The sequence below is a fragment of the Podarcis vaucheri genome (assembly GCF_965113315.1).
Source record: "Podarcis vaucheri genome assembly, chromosome: 13".
NCBI lineage: Eukaryota > Metazoa > Chordata > Lepidosauria > Squamata > Lacertidae > Podarcis > Podarcis vaucheri.
The window spans coordinates 26,139,163-26,162,433 of record NC_138751.1 but is presented as its reverse complement, the minus strand read 5'-3'; the positions used below and the strand labels follow the sequence as shown (position 1 = coordinate 26,162,433).

Genomic DNA, 23,271 nt, shown 5'->3' with positions numbered 1-23,271 from the left:
ATCACGGTTACATCATGAATACATTAAGAAAGGGTTGGGTTACACAGGATTAACATATGGAGGAGAGAGGGGGGAATATGCAGAGCTGGAGATAAGCACAGTACATCCTGAGTACCAGTGGTGAGAGGACAATAGTCCAGGTATGCATAGTCTGCCACCTGGCACTGCCCGGAGGAAAGGCTTGGCAAAGTGTTTTGACGGGATTAGGGTCTTCCTGAGTGTACGTGATACCTCGCTTGAGGGATTATGAAGGTCAGTGGAGGTGTCATGGAGTCCTAGAGAAATTAGGCAGATTGGCACCGAAAGCAAGAAAATTGGTGCTACGGTTTATTTTCTATGAATTTTTATAGATTTTAGCCCATTTTTACATTGACAATTGAATTTGGAAATAACTGGATACATTGTAGTGAGATTTTGACAGGTTTACGAGTTTCAATTCCATTGTTCTCCCAGCGGGGAGCCGTCAGCAGCTTGTCAAAGGTTAAATGAGGCGTGCAACAGCTTGAGCTGAGCTAGCTCTGCAGGGACGAATGCATTGTTCTGATTGGGTAGAATGCTCCCATTCATGAGATACAAAATACTACTTCACACAGTCTACCAATGGAAACAATTGAGCAGGAGGGAGGCATAAGGCGTTCGGGCTTATTTCGCCTGTAATAACGAACTGGCGTAGGGAAGGGAAGAAGGCACTTTTATTTATGGGGCTTGGGGTTAAGTGTGGTGCTTGTGCAACGGTGTGGTGGCTGAGGGGTCCATGTAGGGCTGGGTGCCCTTGAGTGCCTCGGACCCTCTGGTGACCGGCAGAAGGGGTGAAGAAAACATGCCCCCCTTCTGTATCAGTAACCAAACAATATGAACAAAAATGAAATAAATGAGGGGGATGTCAGAGAACTGGACTTTCTGACAAGCAGCGAAAGAGCAGGCACAGAGGAAGAGGGGGGAGAAGCAGTTAGCCAAAGGAATTCGACCTTTGTACACACACAGAGAGAGACAGAGAGACACAGAGAGCAGGAATTCAGCTGCAAGGCTCAGATAGTGACACAGACTTAGAAATAGAGTGTGCAATCACCCTGAGCGCGTAGGCTCACGAGATCAGCCAAGAAGCACAAAAATTACAGGAAGAGGTGGGGGTTTTCCTGTTGAGGGAGAAGGGAGCGGAGATCAGTCCTGGCAACTGTGGCATCGGAAGAAGACTGAAATTAGCGGAGTGGCTTTTTGTTGAACCATTAATGACCGCTCCACGCTTAAAACGGGGGGCGCCCTTTGCGTGGACGCGCGCAGCCCCTAGATCTGGAGCGGCTCCAACAGCATAGGCTTGGTTTGCCTTCCCTCAGGTGGGATACCTGGAGGTCTCTGCCTACCTCTGTCAGTTGTCCAATCCCACCTGGGGGAAGCGTTGCCAAGGAGACCAGGCCAGGTAGGGTAGGGATTACCTGCCCACACAGTAGAGGGAGGATCTTACCTAGGAATCCTCACTTGGCTCCAGAGCTTCTCCCACCCTACCCACCCTCAGTTAATGTCTTATTTGCAGGTTAACTTTTCTTCACAGGTTTTGCAGGTTAACTTTTCTTCACAGGTATGCGGGCGCTGCTACGTTAAGGTCGCTGTTAAAGGGCCGGAAAGGAATTTCCCTGCATTGGCAGGTTTCGCCTTTCCCGTAGCAAAACGTCACAACTTTGGCGGTATCAGGCCTTGGGCGGAATCCTTTAGTCCATCTTCCTCTTTGCGGCGGTGAAAGCAGGGTTCCCCGTTAAAGGGGTTTCTGAAGGGAGGCTTTGACCGTACGCCGAAAGGTCGTCATTGCTCTCCCCTGCGGCGGCGGCGTAACGGGGGCGGCTATCTCTGCGTGAACATATGTTCTCTAGAGCTGGCCCATCCTCCCCACACACACACACTGGATAACCCTGATGCTCCCTAGGTCCCCGGCTGGGGACTGGGGAGGGAGAACGCCCAATGCCTGAGCCAAGGTCTACCCACATTTGAAAGTTAATAAAGTTGTGGCCAATTTAATCCCATAGCACATTGTCATGAGTCGTTATTTCACATGACGGGGGGGGGACCGCACGGGATCTGGGGTCTCAGCCTGTCCACGCAAATCCTAATTAATTAACTGCCAGAGTCATCTTGTGTGTGTGGGAGAGACCCAAGCCTTACAGGAGAAGTGTTTGCAAAATGTTTATATTAGTCAAAAGTGTATTTAGAACTTGTTCATTAGGATAAATTTGCACTACAATGCTGTTGAATTTTCATGAGGATTAAAAAAAAAATTGCTTCAGAAATGTGCAGAACTGAATTAAAAACGGTAAAACTAAAAAACAGAGATTAACCAAAACTGACAAATCTGTTTATCCCTAGAGGCACATATATATTTTTCCTCCCACATATTTATATTCTCTAACTCATAGATACCAGTAAATAATTTCTATGACCAAACACTTTTATTTCCTGTCTGACTCCAGAACAAAGCCTTGAATTTTTGATTTTCTTCCCTTGCTGTCCTAAATTTCCCCCCTTATTCAACTAAGAAGAATTAAAAACATCTGTTCAGATGTGACAAATATGTTTGTCCAAAGGGAAGGTAATCACCATTCAAAACTGGAAATTCTCTAGAGAAAACATGTTTGCCACATCTGAATAGAAGTTTTCAAAAGTGTAATTATTTCATATGCTTGTCAAAAACCTTTGTTATGTTACAGTGATCAGTACTAAAACCAATCAGACATTTGTGAATGATGGTACAAATATACCTTTCAGTTGTCAGAGCTGGAATTAGGGACTAGAAGAAGCAAGGATCAACCAAACAATACTTTTCATTTGCACTCCACAGTTCACACACATTAGGTGACTAAATGGCCAAGTACGCCAGGCCATTTTAGGCAGTTTATATGAAACTAGGGCATTTCTGTGTAAATAGAAGGTTTGTATCAAGAATGATTTTATCATTAGTCTTGCTGATGACAGGACTTCCTCATGCAATATGCAAGCCACAGACTGTTAAATGCAATGCCCACAACTCACACATTCCACTTCACAGTTATCATCAGGAAGGAGACCTCATCATTGGTGGCATTGCCTCTCACAGCTTCATCATCTCCAGTCCAATATCCTTTCATGAAGAACCACCATCACCATCATATGATGAGATAAAGTAAGGACATAAAATATTTAACATTAAAATTACAATTCTTTTTGATAAATGGTTATTTAGTGTATAATAAGAATGTTATAAGCATTAGCATACATGTATATGACTGTATGAAATAATATCTTCTAATGGTTTTGATCCTTATCCATTGCTTAAGTACATCCTACTTTCAACAAGTACCTAACTTAAGCAAGTGCAGGTTATTTCAATTTTTGAATATGATCATCTGATGTTGTTTAGCTCTCTAATCATGCCTAGAAAGCTCCATGATGTGGATTTTGTCAAGAAATGTTTTTGCATCAATAAAGTAATGCATGATACTCATGGACGTTGTGTGGTGATAATTTTACAAAGTGTGGCCTATGTTTCTGATTCAAAATATCACTTTCTTTATAGCGTGGTGCCTAAGCATTACCAGCACATTCTGGCCTGGGCATTTGCTGTAAAGGAGATAAATGATAACCCTCATATCTTACCCAATACCACTTTGGGGCTCCTTATTTATGACAGCTATTTCAATGCCAAGTGGACGTACCATGCCACAATGCTTCTTATATCTGCCTTGAGCAAGTTTGTCCCCAACTACATATGTGATACTGAGAAAAATCTGATAGCAGCCATTGGGGGACTGGACTGCCAAACTTCGCTTCATGTGGCAGTAGTTTTGGATATGTATAATATTCCACAGGTGGTATCTTCTTTCTTTCTTTCTTTCTTTCTTTCTTTCTTTCTTTCTTTCTTTCTTTCCCTCTGAGTGAGACAGGATAGGATTTTGTTTGGAAATGGAAATGTGGGCATTTCTAGTGATTAAATGGACCATATAGCTTGTTTAAATATGAGATCTAAGCTAAGGATACATTATTGATGATTTATGAATAAAAAAAGCTAAACCTGGATGCAAAGGAAGAAGTGACAGAGAACAATTGGAGTAAAATAAATTACATTATTAGGAGCAGCTTACAAGAACCAAGGCAAAAAAAAAGTTAAGAAGTGTATCTTTCATGGAGGAAGTTCTGCAGATGCGAGGCAGGTGCAGCAGTTTGACTTTGCAGTAATGCCTCAGTAAATGTTAAAGACAAGCATATTCATAGGTGAGAAATAATTGATTCATATAGGAACATGTGGTCATGCTTTGAACATTCAAAACTGTATTGTTAAAACAATGTCATTCAAATTCTTTCTCTTCTCTGCCCAAACATTGTTTAGCTCATATATGGCTCTGCTCCAGTGATGAATAGTAAAGTGTCAAGTGCTTCCTTCTACCAGATGGTCCCTAAGGAAGCTCTCCAGTATGAGGGAATTCTCTCTTTGCTTCTACATTTCAGGTGGATGTGGATTGGGGTCAGTGTTATGGAAACCGACAATGGAGAACAATTTGTGCAAAGTGTGGTTCCACTTTTTGCCCAGAGTGGTATCTGTTTGGCCTACATAGAAAGAATTCCCAGACCAACGTTAGTCACAGAAATTTTGGAAATGTTAGTCCGGGGGGCAAAAATACGCGACAGAATCATGGACAGCAATGCCAATGTAATAGTGATCCATGGTGAATCTTATTCTTTGACAATTTATAGATGGTTTGACTATCTATCAGAATTAGAACATGTGGCAAATAAACCCAAAGTATGGATAGCAACAGCCCAGGTGGAGCTCACTTCATTTGTCTATCAGAAGACATGGGATACAGAACTAATCCATGGTTCTCTGTTATTTACAATTCACTCCAATGACCTCCCAGCATTTTCCGAGGCTGTTAAGGACAGAAACCCTTCCAGCGTAACAGGAGATGGATTTATCAAGGACTTTTGGCAACAGGCTTTTGTTTGTGAATTCCCTACAGGTGGGGGCAAGGTGGAGGGAGATATTTGCACTGGGAAGGAGAAGCTGGAGAGCCTTCCTGGACCTTTTTTTGAAATGAGAATGACTAGCCACAGCTATAGCATCTACAATGCTGTCTATGCTGTGGCCCATGCTTTGCATGCTATGTCTATATCCAGAGTCAGATATAGAGGAGGAATGAAGCTTCAGACTCAACAGTGCTGGCAGGTAAGAGACTGAACATCACCTTGTGACTCACTCTTTGTGCTCACACTTTCACCTTCATTCCTCCTGACATTGATTGGAAATGATACCACATAATGTGTTTTCTCTAATTGCCATCTCCAACTTGTAAACCCAAGTTTACTATCATAATGTAAAACTGAATGGATCGGGATCAATTTATGAGTAATTGTGGCATCAACTCCCAGGCTATTTTTTTTTTTTATAGTTTGACTGTATAAAACCAAAACACACTTTTTGAAACAATATCTTTGACATAATCTAACATATTTGATTAGATTTTATAATTTGCAAATCAACAAATAAAAAAATAAAACCACTATTTCACGAGTCCACAACAATAAAGAATCTTAATATTATTATTTTCCTCTTTTAAGCAAACTCTTGAATATTGTTGTGAGGAATAATATTCTATTTGATAGCATTATGAATTCTAACATGGCCACATCATTTTAAAAACAGATAAATTGGTCAAGGAAATGGCCATGAAACAGCTGCAAGCTTTCTTCAGTGTTCTGAATGTGAGACCCACCAGTGTTTGGGGAAGGCGACAGTTGAGCCCCCAAGCACTGTTGATCCAGTTGGTGGGATCTGCTATTGGAGGTTGAGCAGGGAAGGGGATTTTCGCAGGGAGGGGGATTTCCTTACCTTCTGCAGTGCCTCACCCCCCCAAACAATCTGAAATATGTTCTGGAGAACTGGATAAGCATCTAGAATTGATTTTGTACCCATGTGCTGGGGATTAGAGAGGGGGAGAGAAATGTCCATAATTGCCTTTGCTGCTTTGGCTCAAAAAAATTGAATCTAGCCTGCAAGGAACATGGTGCAGCTGCTGCTGCCACCTTGGTAGCAATAGCAAGTGTTGCATTCCTTGGAGCAGAGCTTTCCAAACTGTGTGTTGCAACACATTAATGTGTTGGCTGCAGCATGTAGGTGTGCCATATGAACGTTCCTTGTGCTCCTCCCTGATCAGGAGTGTGCAGATCAAGAGATATGTTGTGTCCCCATACATTTCACTTTTACAATTTATGTATGTGTCCCTATCTCTTATAAGGGGTAAGTTAAACCTCCGGTTTGCTAGTAAAACTGAATTACTGTGTCGCGAAATGAGACATGTCTAAAAAGTGTGTCACCAGCATTAAAGTTTGGAAAGCTCTGCCTTGGATGCTAAATCTTTTGCTCCTGTGGATCCTGATGCCTGAGGCAATCTCCTCACCTAACCTCGTGGGTGTGCTGGCCTTGCCTCTTAGCAGCTGTGCTCTCCTTATGTTGTCTCTTAGGTCAATCATATCTGAAGAGGGGTAGAGTTGATTCTTCTGTTCTTCAAAAATGATTCAATCTCTGGACTCTTCCACTCAAAATATTCATCAACTGTGGCTTTTCCTCTATCACCTTACTAACTTTTTACCCCATACAGTGGTGCCTCGCAAGACGAAAAGAATCCGTTCTGTGATTCTCTTCGTCTAGTGGTTTTTTTCATTTTGCGAAGCAAGCCCATTGAAGGATTAGCGGATTAGCGCTATTAGCGGCTTTTAGTGGCTTTTAGCGGCTGTGGGTAAAAGCCTCAGCGCCTAGGACTTGCCGATCACATGGTCGGCGGTTCGAATCCCCGCGGCGGGGTGCGCTCCCGTCGTTCGGTCCCAGCGCCTGCCAACCTAGCAGTTCGAAAGCACCTCCGGGTGCAAGTAGATAAATAGGGACCACTTACCAGCGGGAAGGTAAACGGCGTTCCGTGTGCTGCGCTGGCTCGCCAGATGCAGCTTGTCACGCTGGCCATGTGACCCGGAAGTGTCTGCGGACAGCGCTGGCTCCTGGCCTATAGAGTGAGATGAGCGCACAACCCTAGAGTCTGGCAAGACTGGCCCGTACGGGCAGGGGTACCTTTACCTTTACCTAGCGGCTTATCTGCTGATCAGATCAGCTGATAAGCGGCTTAGCGGCTTAGAAAAAGGGAGGGAGGGGGGAAAACCAGCAGGAACTCGCAAGACATTGTCGTCTTGCGCAGCAAGCCCATAGGAAATTCGTTTTGCGAAGCACCTCCAAAACGGAAAACTCTTTCGTCTAGCGAGTTTTCCGTCTTGCAAGGCATACGTCTTGTGGGGCACCACTGTATACAGTATGGGGAACCTGTTACGCTCCAGACACAACTGAAGTCCTCCTCTCTTCACTGTCTGCCAGTATGGGCAATGGTTAAGGATAATATCTGAAAGGCTGCAATTTCCCTCATCTCTAGTATATACTTTCAGTCAGTGCTTTTAAAAAAAAATGTTTAGGGGTACTCTCATTTTCTTACTCATATTGAAATACTGCCCCTCAATGAGGCCAAACTTAGATTCACAAAACATTTAGGGGTATGCGTCCCCCTGCATTTCCCCAGAAAAAAGCACTGCTTTCAGTGCCGACTTTAGGTGGAGCTCAACACAGAGATTTGTTCCATAAACTTGCTGGAGTCGGCTGAGTCTGGAGCCAAATCAGGCCTATTCAGAGGGGTCTGTGCATCTGACATCCCTGCAGGAAAGCCACTTGTGAAGCTGCAGCCCCTGGGATCAATGCCTCAATGCAACAGCAATGAGATTTATCATGCATGATGGAGGGTGCTCTTTTACAAGAGGCTTCCCTGCAGAAAAGTCACTTTGGAAGAAGCACCCCACAGAATTGATCCCACTCTGCTCACAGGGTGAGGGTAGCAGATGCAACATGTGCTTCTTTCTGCTCATCTTCCAGCCATACTGGTATGATGGTGATGATGAAAGCATGGGCCAAACTGGCTGAGTCCTCTGGATTGAGCTAATGGCAAATATGGGACATGGGCTGTGTCCACCCATAGTATATACATCATTGTAATTTTGCTGATTCATGTAGTGCATCCTCCTGCAAACTCTGGGTCGAAAATAGTGAGCACTTATCTACCACTCTTCAGTTTCCAAGATCAAATTACAACCTATTCTAAACTTTTTTATTGTCCTTTTCAATCTAGCTCCATCTCTTTCTACGTGGTGTCACATTTAACAACAGTGCTGGAGACAAGATTTTTTTTGACAAGAATGGGGAGTTAACAGCTGGGTTTGATGTTATCAACTGGGTCAAGTCCTCCAACCATTCTTATCATAGAGTAAGAGTTGGAATGATGGATCCCATGGCTCCCCAGGGTCAAAGGTTTACCATCAATGAGAAGGTCATAACCTGGCCCAGATCATTTAACCAGGTAGCCACTGGCTGTTTGGATGGTCTACCTGGTATGCAAAGCTGATTTCATCTGACAGTGGTCAACCCTTGAAAAATACTGAATTTCATCTGTAAAAACAGTTATTAAGGCAAAAAAACAACAACCCCAAAGACTTCTGTACTGTTTATGTATTGATCAATATATTCATTAGCAAGAGAATGGAGGAGGATTACCTGCATAGGCACCTCTTTTCCCTTCTTCTTGTAATTTGTGGAACTGCAGTCATTGGATGTTATTCAACTCAGTCATACTCGAAGCCAATTCATTGATATCAATAGTCTGGTTAGTCTGGATTATGTTCAGTGATTTCAGTGGATTTGCTCTTACTAGGAAGTGGAAAAGCAATGTCTATAAATGAAAACACAGCCCTAAGTGAGGTCTTCTTTGGCGGGATGGGATAGATGAACTATTTAAAACTGTCTTTTTCATCTTTGACAGAAGTCTTTGTTATTTGCAGGCATATCATTCCACTCTGAGGGAATGGACCATGCTTAATTTCAGAAGCATATCTACAGTTTATTTCCCCCTAAAGGGGCATCCTTTACCGTTTGAGAGAACGGAGCTTGATTGATTGGTTTTCCTTTCTGATATTCCTAAACTTATATAATTAGGATTCAAATGCATAGTGCACAGCAGCTGCAGTGTGCTACGCATTTCCTGGAGGTCAAATCTGCTGCCCCTTTGGATGTATGGGCTGACACTGCCCTTTTCCAAAGCACAGTGATTGAAAAAGCCATGATAAATGCATTACCACTCATTAGGAATTAGACCTGTCAGTCACAAAGAGTCTCCCCACCCTGAACCTGTCAGGTGTTCTTCAGAATCCCCCCTCACCACAACTGCTCGTTTTTTGGGAGAAGGGGGGTAGAAATTGTGGCAAGTTTGAGAACAAATGTTTCAGTTTTTGCAGACACAAGGTCTATGCAGAATCATTTTAGAGGCCTCTGCTTCACTTTGGGGTGCTTTGAAGAGACCCTACTTCAGTTCACAAACCCTTTATCTGTCCAAGGGGTTCCCTCAGTTCAGCATTGAGGTTACATGCAAACTCAGGGCACAGCACTATTAACAACATTCCCAACATGTCCAATATTAGCATGGTTGTAGAACACATTGAGTAACAGCCCCAAACTTCTTCGCAAACAGTGTAAAGGCCCAGTACTTTCAAGTGTCTAAGATCATTATTCTCAAAATAGTCATTGTCCTCTTTCTTTTATGGTTTAGGTTCAGCCTCACTCTGTATGTAGTGAGAGCTGCTATCCTGGTTTTAGCAAGAAAGTGAAGGAAGGGGAACCGTTCTGCTGCTATGAATGCATCCCCTGTCCTGAAGGGAAGATTTCAGATAAGAAAGGTAAGAAATATACTCCAACATTCAATGAGTGCATCAGCTGTAAAACATACATATAAAGCAGTGATGAGGAATCTTTCTAGCCATGTGGACCAGTATTTAATCTCCTTCCACACTAGGGGGGAGTTCTTATTAAGATCATAGCAGGGTATTAAAGGGATAATACAGTCAAACCTCAGTTCCCAAACGCCTCTGTTATCATATGTTTCAACTTGCAAATGCTGAAAAGTTCCCCCCCTTTTTCTCCATTGACTTTTGACCGCCCTTGGATCCTCGGATGTCAAATATTTCAGAAGTCAAAGGGTCTTCCAGAACAGATTATGTTTGACAACTGAGGTTTGACTGCACTCACCTTGCACATTATGATCCTGATCATTCACATGAATGAAAGAAATTTTGCAATTTCAAATGACATGTGCAGCATCACATCTAGCTGAGGTCTTGGCTGTGGGAGGGTGTGAATTCTTCTTTGAAGCAAGTAACCTTGAGGCCATTCTCCCCAAATGACATTAACCTTCTCAATACCTGATACAAATGGTGATGTCAGATAAGGGGCAGAATAAACTGTGTTGCCAGTGTACAATTGGGAACCTTAAAGTGGGGCTCACTGTTGCCAAAAAGCAGCTGGTTGGTGGTGAGAGCAAACTATCTGGGATCAGCTTGTGCTATGGAATGCCACATGGTGAACTCTGTAGCACAGCTGGTCCAAGCAAAAAGAGAAAGCTAGTGTCAGGTCCTATCAGCTGGTCGGCACTGACTTCAAGCTCTATGAGTCTGGCTGCAGTATAGGGGCTTGCATAAAGCTGAGCAGGGCTCTTTGCAAGCTTCTTATTGTAAACAGCCCAAGCAAAGAGCCCTTTTCATTTTTCAAAGTTAAGATTAGCCTGCAAAAAAAGTTGACAATTTTGGGTATGAAAATTAATCACCATCTCTTCATCATAGTTATTTGATTGAATCAAAATATATTTAGGGAGTGGTGTTAACATAACTGTCCTGAACAAACCTAGACTGATGAAGACAAGTTAATGACATTTTAATTCTTTATTAGGAAAGCACTCAGCTCCTAAGGTGCAAAGGATTTACACACTACATCCTGCTAACTAGCTGTCTAGGCAATCTACCTCTGCATACCTGTGCTCTGTCTCAGACAGTTAATACAACTGTGTGACCCCATCCCCTATGCTGCCTTCTTCTTCTTCATTAAATTTCTATACTGCCCTTCATTCCAGGATCACATCACAGTTTACAATATAAAAACACAATAATACATTCCATAGCAACAAATGAAAACAAAACCCCACAGTTTAAAAGGTCATATATTGTTCAATTAGCAAAGGCATGGGAGCGGAGGAATGTTTTTGCCTGGTGCTTAAAGATATGTAACAAAGGTGGCAGGTGAGCCTTCCTAGGGAGAGCATTTGACAAGCAGGGAACTGGCCTCCAGACCTATCACGGAGAAGGGTAGAGGGAATGATGAACACATGACTTCACGATTTCCTACAGCCCTTCCTGAAGATCTTCCTCTGCCTCCTTTTTTCCTGTGTCTGCCTGCCTGGTCTCTTCCTTATGACTCCCCTCTTCCTCCACCCCGGCAGCTGCCTTACAGGTGGAAGAGGACCCGACAAAACACTGTCTCCTTCCTCGGATGATCCTCTTCCTCACTAGCCTCCTCTGCCCCCTCAGACTCCTGTTTGTCGCTGGCAATAACTCTATTCTTAATTCAGTCTGTATTTTGAAGAGAATATGTGGTATTTTACCCTATAAATATGGACCCTGTTACTTCTGTAGTACAGTTTCACCTGTTTCTTTTTCATTCACCTGTTTCTTTTCATTTTTCTTTTTTTCAGAATGGTTTCATATTTGTTTTTCTATTTATGTATGTATAGTGTTTCTTCTAAAATATTAAGTAGTTTAAGAATGCAATTGAATAAAATTAATATGTATATTCTAATATGTAGAAAAGTTCTGGCATGTTAAAAAGATATTCTCCCACAGATATGAATGACTGTCATGAATGCACAGATGAAAACCAGCCAAACAAATATAAGGATTCTTGTGTTCCCAAGGATATAAGCTTCTTGTCTTATGAAGAACCTTTGGGAATCAGTTTAGCATCTTTGGCTCTTTCCTTTTCTTTGATTGCGGCTATGGTGCTAGGATTGGTTTTGAGGCATCACAACACTCCCATTGTCAAAGCCAACAACCGGCAGCTCACCTACACTCTTCTCCTCTCCCTCCTCCTCTGCTTCCTTTCTGCATTGCTATTCATTGGACAGCCTCAGAAGGTGACATGTCTCCTCCGACAAGCAGCTTTTGGCATGATCTTCTCAGTGGCTGTTTCCTGTGTCCTAGCAAAAACCATCACAGTGGTTCTAGCTTTCATGGCCACCAAGCCAGGATCCCAGATGAGGAAGTGGGCGGGGAGAAAGCTGGACACTTTCATTGTTTTCCCCTGTTCCCTTATCCAAACAGTTATTTGTTCTATATGGTGGGCAACCACTCCACCATTCCCTGATGTTGACAATAATTCTATGCCTGAAGAAATTGTACTGGAATGCAATGAGGGGTCTGTGGCTATGTTCTACTGTGTCTTGGGCTATTTGGGCTTTCAGGCTATTATCAGTTTCATCGTTGCTTTCCTTGCTCGGAAGTTGCCAGACAGTTTCAACGAAGCCAAGTTTATCACATTCAGTTTGCTAGTGTTTTGTAGTGTTTGGTTGTCCTTTGTTCCAAGCTATGTGAGCTCCAAGGGAAAATACATGGTGGCTGTAGAGATATTTGCCATCTTAGCTTCCAGTGCTGGGTTGCTGGTTTGCATATTTTCTCCAAAGTGTTACATAATTATGTTGAAGCCTGAGCTGAACAGCAGGGAACAGTTGATGAAAAGAAAGACTTGAATGTTGTGCCCAAATAATGCGCACTGCTAGTTATCATAGTCTGCAATCCATACGTGTGTGTCCATGACCCCCAAGGTTTGCGAACATTTCTCTCTCAATATAGAATATTTTCGTAGTTGTTGAAACACCATGTAATATAAAAACGGCAAACTTCCATCCCAGAAGTATACAGCAACACAGAAATGAGGGTCAGAGTAGGTTTAAATGGTAGAATGATGACTGCTTTTAAAACATTATGAGGAGTGAAGCAATGCTGCATTCTTGCTCCCATGGTTTTTACTGATATAGTATACACCTCCTCTTTAGTAATTAGGATCAGAATTTTCCCAGCCTTGATTAGATGATTTAGTGGTTTTCTTTATTCTCTGATTCTGTCTCAAAAATCTTTTGGAGATCTCATCCGAAGATCTCAGGGCAGTTCATAAGATGGTTCCTGGATCAGCAGGTTATAGAAGAAACTCTTTCATTTAGATACCTGGGTGTTCTCTTTGATGAAACCCTCCCTTGGAAGTGTCATATGGATGCAGTTAAAGTAAAGACACAGAAAACCATTGGGGCATTAATGAAGTTATACTACAATAATGGAGGGCAGCTAATTGAACCTGCCTTAAAGATATTTGGCAGCAAAATGCTTACCCAAACTATGCCTCTTGAGCTTTTTCCTGCTCTGTGCTATTATAAATAGATATATGTGATGGGAGTAAAGGAATGGGAGGGTTGCTATAAACCTTGAACAGTAGAGGAGGTGACAAAATTATTTGGTCTACTTCTCACAGTTGGCCAACATGCTCAAGCTTTCTAGTGAATTGAAATTCAACTCTCAGTTCAATTATTTATTTACTTTATTTCTTAATTTTCTATACCACCCTTCATTCGATGATCACAGGACAGTTTTCAGTATAATTATGCAATTCTCCAGATTTTTTGATACAGCTTCTATACAAAAAATGGGCTTCTCTAGTTGCACACCTCACCTCTGCCCACAGTGCACAGCAGCTAGGGCCCACATTGTCTTGCCAGCCCTTAGGGGAATTCCCCAGCTGGCAGAATCTAGGAATCTCCACCCAAATACTGTCTTCAGATGGGCTGGTAGGAGGCCCTGCTGAAGGGCAGAGCCTTGCCAGCTGGATGGGCATTAGCTGTTGGCCATGTCTGGTCAGTCAGCAATGCATAAAAGTTGGCTACTCCTACCTTCTGCAGTACAGATATTTGACATATAAGATGCAGACAAAATGTGCATTTTATGGATGAATGTATTGAAAAATATTTTATAATTAAATGGTTCAGATTTTACATAAAACTGTGTATTAAAGACATTCAACTTAAATTGGATTTTCTTATGAAGCTGCTAAAAATATGTAAATACATACAATGAGTTGGAATGGAACAATAACTGAGCAAGAGTGATTATTATTCAATTTCTAACCCATGCTTCATCAGCAACAAGTATGTTCCTGTTCTCTGTCGCATACCACAGTACTGTAATTTGTGATGACATTCTCTTTCTGTGGATAATTCTAAACAGAAATATTCCTGTCTTGGGTGGGAGAAAATGTTCACCTGTGAAAAACAAATTTTCTTCTGCAATTCCACAGGGAATCTTGAAACCTGGATCTGGTGATTGTCTTTCCTTTAATTATCAAAAGAGCTGTAATTATTTTGCTGCTTGTAAAAAACAAAACAAAACTGAGGTGTTTTAGTGACCACTTGCTAAATGAGTAGCAAATACTGTGAAATATAAATATACCTAATACCATTTAGAAATAAGAAAAGGAACAAAGAAGATTTATACTCCTGTCTTTAAGCCTATCAGTACACTGAATGAATGCTCAAATCAAATTGTGACCATAGAGACTCTTATACTGCAATCCTATACATGCCTACTCAGAGGTAAGCCGTATTGAGTTCAATGAGACCTACTCCCAAGAAAGTATGTATAGGATTGCAGCCTTAATATTCAGCTACAGATGCGGGGGGGGGGGGAGGAGGGAGAATAAAAAAGTTTATCAAATGAAGATTTGTATTTGGATTCTAGGATGGTCCTATTAGTGCTGGTGGTGCTGGTTCTGCTTCCTCATATGGCATGCAAGGCTCATAATATTCAATGCAGGGTTCATTTTCCTCACCCTCCATTTGACAAGTATCATCAGTCAGGAGACCTCATCATTGGTGTTATTGCTTCCCAGAGCTTCATTGTCTCCAGTTCACTAACCTTCAGTACAGAACCTCCACCAGTATTATCTGATGAGCTTACGTAAGGATTTCTAAAAAAAATAAAATTAATTTGTTTATTTAAAAAACTAACACCCTGCTATTTTTTTAATTCCACAAAACAGTATAGTAAAGGCAGTAAAACTGCATTATAAAACCAGTAAGAGGTAAAAACAGGAATTCTGAACTAACAGGATCCAATCTCATGGGTTGGGAAGAGCCTAGGCAGAATGATAAGAAGACATCCGAAGCAACTAATAGATGGTCCCTTTTGTATGACAGATGATTTTTTTGTATGATTGTTGTTGTTGTTTAGTCATTTAGTTGTGTCCGACTCTTCGTGACCCCATGGACCAGAGCACGCCAGGCACTCCTGTCTTCCACTGCCTCCCACAGTTTGGTCAAACTCATGCTGGTAGCTTTGAGAACACTGTCCAACCATCTCATCCTCTGTCGTCCCCTTCTCATTGTGCCCTCCATCTTTCCCAACATTAGGGTCTTTTCCAGGGAGTCTTCTCATCTCATGAGGTGGCCAAAGTATTGGAGCCTCAGCTTCACAATCTATCCTTCCAGTGAGCACTCAGGGCTGATTTTGTATAATACAATGCCACAAGTAACCTATGTGACCTATGTGGTCTGAAAGGTCTGTTCGGGGGCAGGCACTCCTTCAGGTAACCTGGTCCCCTGTTGGTCTGGGCTTATATGGTGGTTAAGTAGCTGATTGACAAGCTGTAGTAGTACCCTTGCTATTTTCCTTCCTTCATTCCCTTGTGTTACCCAAGTAATCACTTTGAGAGTTCCTGATCCGGAGACGTGACTTATTGGATTGGACAGAAGAACATGTTGGTGCAATTGAGGGTGCTGCTGAAAAAGAGGTGTACTTTCTCCTGCTGTTTCTTGTTCATTTGTCCACCACTTTCTGTGTCACATGAAGGGTATTCTGACATTACCTCGTACCTGGATACAAGTAATCCATGCAGGTATTAAAAATTACCATCCACAACTGTCTGCCGAAAAAGAGAGTGTTCTGCTCACATGTCCTCCTGCATTCTTTCCAACTGGCTTTGATCACAGTTTTCATTCTATTTTTTCCTGTGGTTATTCTATGTTAGCATACATCTTCATCCCTGTCTTCACTCATGAATTTCTTTTCTTTTTTTCTTGACACAGTAGCACAGCAAATATTAAAACACAAAATACGCCTCCAAAACATTGGGTTGCGGCCAACTTGGTTATACTCAGAGTACGCTCATTGAAATCACTGGACTTAATTAACCGTGCCCATTCATTTTAATGGGTCTGTCCTAAGTATAATGTAACTCGATGCAACTCATACATTCTTAATCATATCTGGGAATAATCAGGGCTTTTTTCCAGCCGAAACTCACCAGAACTCAGTTCTGACATCTCTCAAGTGGGCATCATTGCCAGTATTAGAGAACAAGGGAGGTGTTCATGGTGAGTTCCGGCAGCTCTTTTTCTAGAAAAATAGCACTGGGCATAATCAAACTCATTCTTCTTGGAACTTCCAAAGAGTATTTAGCGTTACAAAAAATACCAAGTGCATTCAGTTCCCACCCTGTGAAGAATTAGAAATTCACAACACAACTCTGTTTGTAGTGTAACCCTACCCATGTCTACTGAGAATCTCAAGTGCGTCTCACTGACAAGTACATGTGAATTCTATTTCAGCCTAAATACTGTATTTTGGATCATAACAGCATCCTTTTAATATTTCTTCGATTTACTAAAGGTGTTTTTCATCAGCAGGACTCTCACACAAATGTACAGATGAACTGGATACTCACAATAGGTCCCTACAGGCCAGTACAATTTACTCCTAGCAGCAATAAATCTCCAAGCACTGAGGTGCAGGTTTCTGTAACCTTGATACCCACAACCTGTCTTTTAACGGGGCCATCTGACAGCAAAAGACGTGCTCAATTTGTAGTTCATTTTGTTTCACATTTCACATTTTCTGTGAACTATGTTTTGTAGATACAGCAATGAGTTTCAATATCATCATTTCCATCTTTCCATCTATATCAGGGGTAGGCAAACTAAGGTGTGTGGGCTGGATGTGGCCCAATCACCTTCTCAATCCAGCCCGCAGACGGTCCGGGAATCAGCATGTTTTTACATGAGTAGAATGTGTGCTTTTATTTAAAATGCATCTCTGGGTTATTTGTGGGGATTCATTTTTTTTTAATATAGTCTGGCCCACCACATGGTCTGAGGGATGGTGGACCGACCCCCAGATTAAAAAGGTTGCTGACCCCTGGTCTATATGCATTGTTTTTAAGACATCCCCTTTTAACAGGTATAGTGATTTTTGTGACACTTCCTAATGCTATCTAGACTTTTTTTCATTCTCAGTCACATTTCTGGGATTTTTTAAAAAATAGATACAGTGCATGTTACTTTATTCATTTGATAACAGAGTTAGTTCTGATTCATTTATCATTTTTGGTACCCTAGTAGCCATCCCTCAAAATATCAAGCAACACTTACTTATCTTCAAATGTAACTAAGAAATTATTGTGTAGAAATTGTTCAGCAGATGAGAGCTGCTGCCACTTTTCTTCATATTTGATTCTTGCTGTTTGGAAAGGAAATAACAAACCAAGAAAAGGTGGGCTGTTATGTTTTATTATTTAAATATTTATATATAAAAATTCATAGAATCATAGAATTTTAGAGTTGGAAGGGACCCCAAGGCTCATGTAGTCCAACCCCAGCAACGCAAGAATCTCAGAATATATACCACTATGTCATTGAAAAAATATATATCAAGTGATTCACAGCCATAAACATAAAACCATACAATAAGAGCAAGATAAAATATTCTTATGATGATCACTGATGTTGTTTAGTACTATCACCTCACTTCTTGAAGATGATGGCTAATTCTGTTTGGTAGTTTCACCTTTGTGTAGACCATGTTATGCTAAGGAATGCCTCCAGAAGTTGTGTAAATCCTATAATGAATAATAATACTGAAAGGAGATTATGCATAACACAGTTGTGATATTTGTGCAAAGCTTAGCAGAATATACCTCTTGTTCTAGTGTAGTGCCGAAGCATTACCAGCATATCCTAGCCTTAGCATTTGCAGTAAAGGAGATAAATGAAAACCTCCACCTCTTATCCAATGTTACCTTGGGCTTCCACATCTATGACAGCCATTTCACTGCAAAGTGGTCCTATCATGCCACAATGCTACATTTATCTGGACTGAATACATTTTCCCCCAACTACAAATGTGGCAATCAGGATAACTTGATATCAGTTATTGGTGGACTGGACTGTCAAATCTCTCTTCATGTGGCAACAATCTTGGATCTATATAAAGTTCCACAGGTAAGGTTTGTGTGTAGCATGAAATTTTGAACTTATTTCATACCTTCTTTATCATCCCAGATTCCATTTCATTGTTGAGTGACATAATTGTGTAAAATGAGGTAATGAGGTAGCTATGATATTTTCTGTGCCTGTCATGTCCAGACGAAGAGAAACAGCTATTATGGTTTGTTTATTTTATGTTGGTTTGTTCATAAATAAGAAAAAGAAAAAGCTGAGCTGAGATTCATGAAAAAAATCTTCTGGGTACTCATGAGGTTCAAACAGAAGAATAGATCTACAGCATCTGGCCAATTTGGATAAGAGTGCAATTTAAGGTTTTAATTCAAACTCTGTTTTATTTGGTCATCTGTTATAAACACTCCTGTGGTGAGATAAGAAGGCCGGATTTAGGCTTGATGAGGCCCTAAGCTTCTGAAGGTAATGGGGCCCTTTATATGCCCAGCTGTCCTTTGTCAACAACAAATTGTTGCTGGTTTTTGTGTTGAATATATGCTGTGTGGTAACTTATGGACCTAATAGGTATCTAAAGCCATTTGGACATAACAAAACACTGTTATTTTATTTGTTTTTTTATCTTATATTTTAGAAATGTATATCCAGTTTTTCCCCCTTAAATCTTTTTTTGGGGCCCCAAGAAAGTAGGGCCCTAAGCTATAGCTTGATTAGCTTATACATAAATCTGGCAGTGGAGCTACATGAGTCCTGAATCTAAAATGGACCACCTGTAGGAAGGTACCCAAATTTTCAAAAGTAGATCCTGATTTTAGCTGGACTGAGCAAAAAGCTCAGAATTTGAGTAACTTGAATACAGGTAAAATGCACTTTGTCAGGCCATAAGTCCCAGATCTGCTGAGGTTGCAGAAATAACAAGAGGGGCTCCTCTGCCAATTTTTCAGAGCCCTCTTGTCAGTCTTAACACTCAAGAGGAAACTATAGGGAAGGAGGCAGTCTTTCATGTATTACAGATACAGTGGTACCTCGGGTTAAGTACTCAATTCGTGCCAGAGGTCCGTTCTTAACCTGAAACTGTTCTTAACCTGAAGCACCACTTTACCTAATGGGGCCTCCTGCTGCTGCCGCGCCGCCACAGCACGATTTTTGTTCTCATCCTGAAGCAAAGTTCTTAACCTGAAGCCCTATTTCTGGGTTAGTGGAGTCTGTAACCTGAAGCGTATGTAACCTGAGGTACCACTGTATAACTTATTTGTGGCTTTAATGCTCAGAAATGACAACATGCAAACATACTTATATTATATTAACATTCTTTTCTTCTGACTGCTTGTGTTGCATTGGGTTTAAAACATTGCGTGATTAAAGGGGAAAAAGTACTCCCCAATGCAGTTATTCCCTCAGCCAGTTCTCCCCAGCTTCCTGATGCAAGGTGGACATAAAATTTGATCAGTATCAGAACTGTCTTTATAGCATGGAAATAACAATATTCACTTGCTTGGCAGCTTGCATTATTTTGTGCTGAATGCTGGACACTTGAAACTTCGCAATAAATGTTGTTACTATTATTATCATCACCTCCCCCTCCATTCCACATCTCTCCATTTAGCTAATATATGGCCCAGCTCCAGTGATGCATGACAAAGTCCCAGGCCTTTTGTTCTACCAGCTGGTCCCTGAGGAAGCCCTTCAGTATGAAGGGATTCTCTCTTTGCTTCTGCATTTCAGGTGGACGTGGATTGGGATAATTGTGATGGATAATGACAGTGGAGAAAGATTTCTGCAAAGTGTGGTTCCAGTGTTGTCCCAGAGAGGCATCTGTTTTGCCTTCATAGAGAGATGTCCCATGTTATCCTTTGTCACTGAAATGGGAAGCATGATGGAAGATGGGGCAAGAATACATGATAAAATCATGTACTCTCAAACAAATGTATTGGTGGCTTCTGGAGAATCTTACTCTGTTATGTACTTGAGATGGTTGCCATATCTGTCACACCTACAACATGACTCCAACAAACCAAAAGGCAAAGTATGGATAATGACAGCCCAGATGGAGCTTGTCTCATTGGTCTATCAAAGGACTTGGGATACACAGATACTCCATGGTGCTCTGTCCTTCACATTTCACTCCAATAATCTATCAGGATTTAAAACCTTCCTTGAGAGCAGAAGCCCTTCCAGCATAAAAGGAGACAGTTTTATCAGGCACTTCTGGGAACAGGCCTTTGACTGTGTATTCCCAAATATCTTAGTTGACAAGGTGCAAGGGAACATTTGCACAGGGGATGAAAAGCTGGAGAACCTTCCTGGAACTTATTTTGAAATGAGCATGACTGGCCACAGCTACAGTATCTATAATGCTGTCTATGTCATGGCACATGCTCTACAAACTGTATCTTCATCTAGTCTTAAAAAGAGGGCAATGGTGGATGGAGGAAGATGGGCAGTTCAGACTAAAGACTTGTGGCAGGTAATGGGCTAATATTTCATCAAACATTGTATTATATCCTGTGTGTTGAGAAAGATCTCAAAGATCTTCATATTTACATTTCCCTACCTCTTACCATCAGGTGGAAAATAGTTCCATATTTTCTGCCTTTATCTGTGAACACTGATGTGTTCCTCCACTCAGAAACTACCCATGCCATCATTGAACTGATGGTGTTGAATTTAGTCTAAATGATCCCACTGTAGAATGTTCTAAATTCTTGCATTTTCTTAAAGGCATTTATAAAATTAATCCCAAAGCAAGATTCAGATATAACTTCTGGTCTTGGAGGTTTTATCCAGAAATATCAGGGCTGACAAAGAGGGGAGGAATCAGAATTAAAAAAAATATGAGCACAAATTGAAAGCTTTTGCTGATGATTTGGTTATTACAGCAGAGGATCCAAAGAATTCTCTCCCTAGAGTATTAGAAATGTTTTAGAAGTTTGGACAGGTGGCAGGATTTGAACTCAACAAAAATAAAACTAAATTGTTAGTTAAAAATCTTAAAGAAAGAGTAAAGAAGGAGCTATCAGAATCTATAGATATAGAAATCCACAAAAAGGTAAAATACTTAGGAATATGATTGACGACAAAGAACCTCAGTATTTACAAAGATAATTATGAAAAAGTCTGGAATGAAATAAAAAGGAATCTAGAAAAAATGGAATAGGATGACTCTTTCCCTCTTAGGAAGAATTGCAGCACTTAAAATGAATGCACTACCAAAAATGTTGTTCCTATTTGAGACAATACCAATAATAAGTAATAATGTCTGCTTCAAGAAATAGCAAAAAGATATTTCAAAATTAATCTGGAGTGGGAAAAGGCCAAGGATAAAACATAAAATACTTATAGATTTAAAAGAAAGAGGCTTTTCCCTTCCAGATTTTAAAATTTACAATGAAGCAGCATGTCTTACTTGGATTCGGAATTGGATAAAATTGGGGGGGGGGAGAGAATAGAGTTGGAAGGACACAATAACAGATTTGGTTAGCAAGCATACCTGTGGTATGGGAAAGCTAAAGTACACAGAGGATTCCATAATCATATAATAAGAAAATCATTAATAAAGGTATGGGGAAAATACAAAGAATTACTGGAACCCAAAACTCTGTGGTGGTTATCACCCATTGAAGCGCTATCAGTTAAAACATCAACAATGAAAGAAACATGGCTAACATACAGAGACTTATTAATAGAACAACAAGGAAAGTTAAAATTGAAAGACTATGACGAGATAAAAGAAAACCTTCAGTGTTGGTTGCAACATAGACAATTAAATGAAATTTTAAAAGAAGACAATAAGAAAGGATTTACTTATACGGTTTCTAAATTCCAAAAGGATATTATAGATGATAATTCCAAACTATTAAAGAAAGTGTATAATATATTGTTGGAATGGGAAACCAAATATGAAGAAGTCAAATCAGTAATGATTAAGTGGGCACAGGATGTAGGCCATAATATATAGTCTGAGAATTGGATAAGATTTTGGAAAGTGAATTTGAAATTTAAAGATTGCATACGGTTGAAGGAGAATTACATGAAAATTATGAACAGATGGTATATCACACCAGTAAAATTGGCAAAAAATATATAAAACAGAACAAAAGAACTGTTGGAAGTGTAAAGAAGGGGAAGGTACTTTTTATCATATGTGGTGGGATTGCAAGATTATTTTTTAAAAATGGGAAATGATATACAATGAACTGGAAAAAAATATTTAAAATAACATTTGTTAAAAAAACAGAAGCTTTTCTGTTAGGTATTTTAGGACAAGAGCTGCCAAAAGAAAAAAGAACATTATGTATGCTACAACAGCAGCAAGAATTCTAATAGCACAAAATTGGAAGAGTGGAATACCATGTAAAGAACAATGGCAAGAAAAACTGATGAACTACGCAGAGTTAGCAAAGTTAACGGACAAACTGCAAGAAAAGGACAATAGGGACTTTGAAAAAGAATGGGAACCTTTTACAATATATTTGCAGAAACAAAAAATAATGGGCTCGTTGGCAGGATTTCAATAAACATTTACAACTTTATTTAAACAAAACAAGAAATATAACAATGTGATAACATAGTACTATATACAAACAGCAGAATGTATCATCTGATGTAATAAACCAGAAATGGAAGCTGAGGAAAGTCAATAGGGAGGGGGTGAATTGAAAAAGGAATGTTTCTTATTGATATTGGAAATTTGTTTTGAAAATATGAAATCAATAAAAAAATTAACAAAAAAAACACTCTTGCCTTTTCTTTCTATTCTAGCTTCATCACTTTCTGAGAAGCATTTCGTTTAACAACAGTGCTGGGGACATGATTTCTTTTGACAAGAATGGGGTGCTTGTTGCTGGATTTGATATTATCAACTGGATTATTTTCTCCAACCAATCCTTTCGGGGGATGAAGGTTGGGACAGTGGATCCCCAGGGTTCTTCTGACCAACTATTCATCATCAATGAAGATGCTGTGACATGGCATACCTGGTTTAACCAGGTAGAATCTAATTGTATGCAATTTGGATTGACTTCCAGGTTTAATGAGCACTGACACTGTGTTCTGATATGTAAAATGATTTTTA

General features: G+C 40.5%; 1 protein-coding gene across 1 annotated transcript in view; it reads left to right on the top strand.

Annotated features, from left to right (window-relative positions):
* Nucleotides 1-3,395: 3,395 nt before the first annotated feature.
* Nucleotides 3,396-23,271, top strand: part of LOC309517498 (vomeronasal type-2 receptor 26-like) — a gene marked incomplete at both ends in the record, with an annotated part of 31,037 nt that continues 11,161 nt past the window's right edge. The window contains 2 exons of the mRNA XM_082196727.1: nt 3,396-3,817; nt 4,471-4,678. Of these exons, the coding sequence (XP_082052853.1) occupies nt 3,396-3,817; nt 4,471-4,678 (630 nt within the window). The remainder of the gene's footprint in view (nt 3,818-4,470; nt 4,679-23,271) is intronic.